The sequence below is a fragment of the Pavona decussata genome, unplaced genomic scaffold (assembly GCF_977016875.1).
Source record: "Pavona decussata unplaced genomic scaffold, jaPavDecu1.1 SCAFFOLD_9, whole genome shotgun sequence".
NCBI lineage: Eukaryota > Metazoa > Cnidaria > Anthozoa > Scleractinia > Agariciidae > Pavona > Pavona decussata.
This window is the reverse complement of record NW_028145432.1, coordinates 3,752,509-3,755,865: the sequence shown is the minus strand read 5'-3', so window position 1 is coordinate 3,755,865 and position 3,357 is coordinate 3,752,509. Positions and strand designations below refer to the sequence as shown.

General features: G+C 37.7%; 1 protein-coding gene across 1 annotated transcript; it reads right to left on the bottom strand.

The window, feature by feature from the left end:
* Positions 1 to 205: 205 nt before the first annotated feature.
* LOC146488630 (T-cell leukemia homeobox protein 3-like) lies at positions 206 to 3,357 on the bottom strand. The gene is made up of 2 exons (XM_085116817.1): positions 2,845 to 3,357; positions 206 to 1,525 (listed from the first exon to the last, which is right to left on the bottom strand). The coding sequence occupies exons 1-2, from the start codon at positions 3,173 to 3,175 to the stop codon at positions 1,113 to 1,115; spliced, it is 744 nt and encodes a 247-aa protein (XP_084972943.1). The 5' UTR covers positions 3,176 to 3,357; the 3' UTR covers positions 206 to 1,112.

Genomic DNA, 3,357 nt, shown 5'->3' with positions numbered 1-3,357 from the left:
AGTAAAATGCAAGGAAGCTAAGGAATCCGGTTGATTGCTGTGAAAAAAAAAAACAAACAACAACAACTTGTCGATTAAAAAAGGGTCAAATGCCCAGCAATTCTACTAAGAAAAACAAACGAGGTAAATTTACAGAACTAAGCTCAGTCTTACTTCGAAATAAGAAATTTTATGGTCATTTGAAAGGCATGAAAAGAATACATAGTCACTGAGAAATGGCAAAGCGTTTTATTTTTACTGTAATACGATGGCTATTACATCTATGGGCATGGCTACAATGATAACCTATGTATGTATGTATATTTTTATATGATAATATAATTTGCTATGCTATATATGCTATAATTTGATAAACGCCACTAGATCCTTCTAGGTGAAGTTATCAGTTAGGATGCCATAAAGTGTGAAAGCACTTGACACTCATTTAACAGCTTTACCTGACCACTTAATTTGCTCGGCAACAAAGCTTATAATACAAGTAGCGACTTTCAAAATGGCTCTGTTAAATATCAGAAGGGATGAAGGTTATCAGTATTCAATTCGTACTCGATACATGTCAGTGTGAAAAGGGTTCGTCAGAACTATTCTCAGTTTTTAATGGTTTTGTTGGCAAAAGGAAAGATACTATCGAAACTGACAGACCTTTGTCGTCTGAAAACAATATTTACCTTGACAAGGATACTGCAAATTACGCTTGTTGGGAGAATGTATTGTACAGCCGGTTGAAAAACACTGTAGTGACTGATTGACTGCATTGCAGGAAAACGTGTTTTGAGAGATAAACTATATACACTGTATGGTTAGCAAAATATTCGGCGAGAAATTGGGTATGAGAAGGACTAGATGCACTGGATTGAGTTTCTTAGCTAAGCTGATTATATTATACCAACCTTAGCAATAAATACAAAGCAAGACCCAGCAAGGGATCAGATAATAATAACAAAATAAAAAAAGTTACACTTTCTAATCGTAAGCATGTTGTGTGGCAAGGAAATCGAAATTTCATCTGCCCTCTAATGAAAACGTAAATGAATTTCTACCTTGAAAATGCTACATAAAAGTACCAAAAAATACTACTGCACAGCAGTCTAACTTTGCTTTTTCAGAGCAAACTATGGAACAAAAGAATCTTTAAAATCGATGGTCGGAAACAACGGCAATGCAGCACAATGCTGTGGCCAAACTCTGAACGGATTAATAAGCGACTCAACACAAATGTTCTGACAAAAAGGGTTCGTGCTCTGCATTGCGAGTAAGACATGTTCCATTTCCTCCTTGTAGCGGCTTGAGGTTGCGCTCGCTTCATCTTTTGTTTCCTTTTTCCACTTTGTTCGCCGATTTTGAAACCAGGTTTTGACTTGAGTTTCTGTAAGGTTTACCTCTAAAGCAAGCTCAGCTCTCTTGTCCTCCGTTACGTACCGCTGTTTGGCGAATTCCTTCTCCATGGTTTGGATTTGATGCGGCGAAAACAGTGGTCGCTGTTTCTTCTTTCGCATAGGGCGCCTTTTCTTCTTTGAGAAAATTCCTAATTACAGAAGATGTTAATAGAACAAGACAATTTTACCAAAACTGGAGTGTGAATGAAAAGTTCTTAGTATGATTTTTACAAGTTCAAGCGATACCAAACAAGGGGCACGGAAAACAAGTGGTGTCGAGGTTTTTTTTTATGGCAGTCACGGCTTTTGTTAACAAAAATCTAAAAATTTAAATCTGAAATAAACATCTTCCCTTTGCTAAAAGAATAAACAAGAAATAGGGCATAACAGCTTTACCTTAAAATTAGCCTACCCTCGTGTTTATCTTTCGTAGGAAGAAATGACAAATAGAGTTCATTCAGTTAAATTATATTTTTTTTCGAATCACCTTCTATCTTTCCATCGGAGAGGGTTGGGTAGTTAATTAAAGAATTTTAAAAACTGCAAAATGGGGCAATGAAAAAAGGGAAACAGATGTGCAATAAAACTAGCCAAAGCAGTTATTTTCACGGCCGGTTTACAATCCTTCAGAGATGGGACCAAGGTAAGTTAGCATTGGGAAGCTCAGCAACATATTTTATCGTACCCTGAAGTAAAGTTTCCTCTGAAGGTATCACTTATATCTTCCAAATTGAATTGCTATCTTCTCCTTTGCAGTTAGTGGCTCATTGACAAAGCAATTTATTTGGACAAAGAAACTTCATCTCGAATGCATGAAATGGAAAATTTTCATACGCCATTTTGTACGCGCAATGAATCTGCTCTAAAATTTAGAGAGTTTTCGGTGTCTTGAAAAGTCAGTTTATGGTATTAGACATAAAGATTAAGCACGAAAATTAGCAGCTGTGTTTTAATGGACTGCAGTAAAATACGGCAACTCTGTACTTGTTTATAACTAATCGAAGTTCACTTCAGCTATTCCATTCTCTACTGTGTAAATTTGTCTCAGCAAAGGATATTGAAACCCTTTTGTCAAAACAAATGTTTCCTTCGCGACGCCAGTTCGTTCTCTTACTTTCAATTTTCAATGTCTTGCTCCAAGAAGTAACTAAAACGTTGGTGGTCTGGAAATAAATTGAAATCTCCGCTGCTTCGCGCCATGAACGACGCAATGCAAACGTTGTCAACTTATGCACAACAATCTTTGGTATAGGTTTCTGTTTCAAATGGTCCTAACTCCTAAGTCTGATTTTTTCCCTTAAACAGTTCATAAATCAATCCGAACACCCAACTAATAATAATCAGTTTATTTTAGCGATAAGAACACAAAACGGAAAGGTAAAGCTGAATTGCTTGTAGTTCTCGTCGCTTTGTTTTTGCCGAATATGAACAAACAACAACCTTTTTGAGATGCGTTCAATAGACTTACCTAATGGAAATCTCTGGTCCCTAAAAGGAAACCTTCCACAGGCCCAATGGTGAGTATAAGGCATGAGACCGAAATCTTGCCAATTCATGAGACCAGTACCTGGACCGCTATCACTACGATTATGTAGAATGGGACGAACTACACGAGGAACAAGCGGGAGAGCGCGAGAGCAATTTTCGGTTGGTGAACTTTTAACTGAAGATGGGGAACGTTCTTCTTCACTCTCTTCTGGGAGATCTAATAGTCGTCTTATCGAAAACGAGCTGTTTGGTCCACAACTTGGAAGATTAACAGGATGAAAAGACGAAAATGTGCGACATCTCGACGCCATCTTGTTAGCGCAATGTGATTACCGTGCATTGGGTGTGTAAAATAGGGTCGCTTCTTTGAAAGCCATCACTGATTGAAATGCGTCGCCGCTGACTCATAATGGCGTTATGTCTGTCATTCACGATGCACCAATCACCTTCTACACTCAGTCGTTTACACTGACAGAGAATCTTACATTTGCTC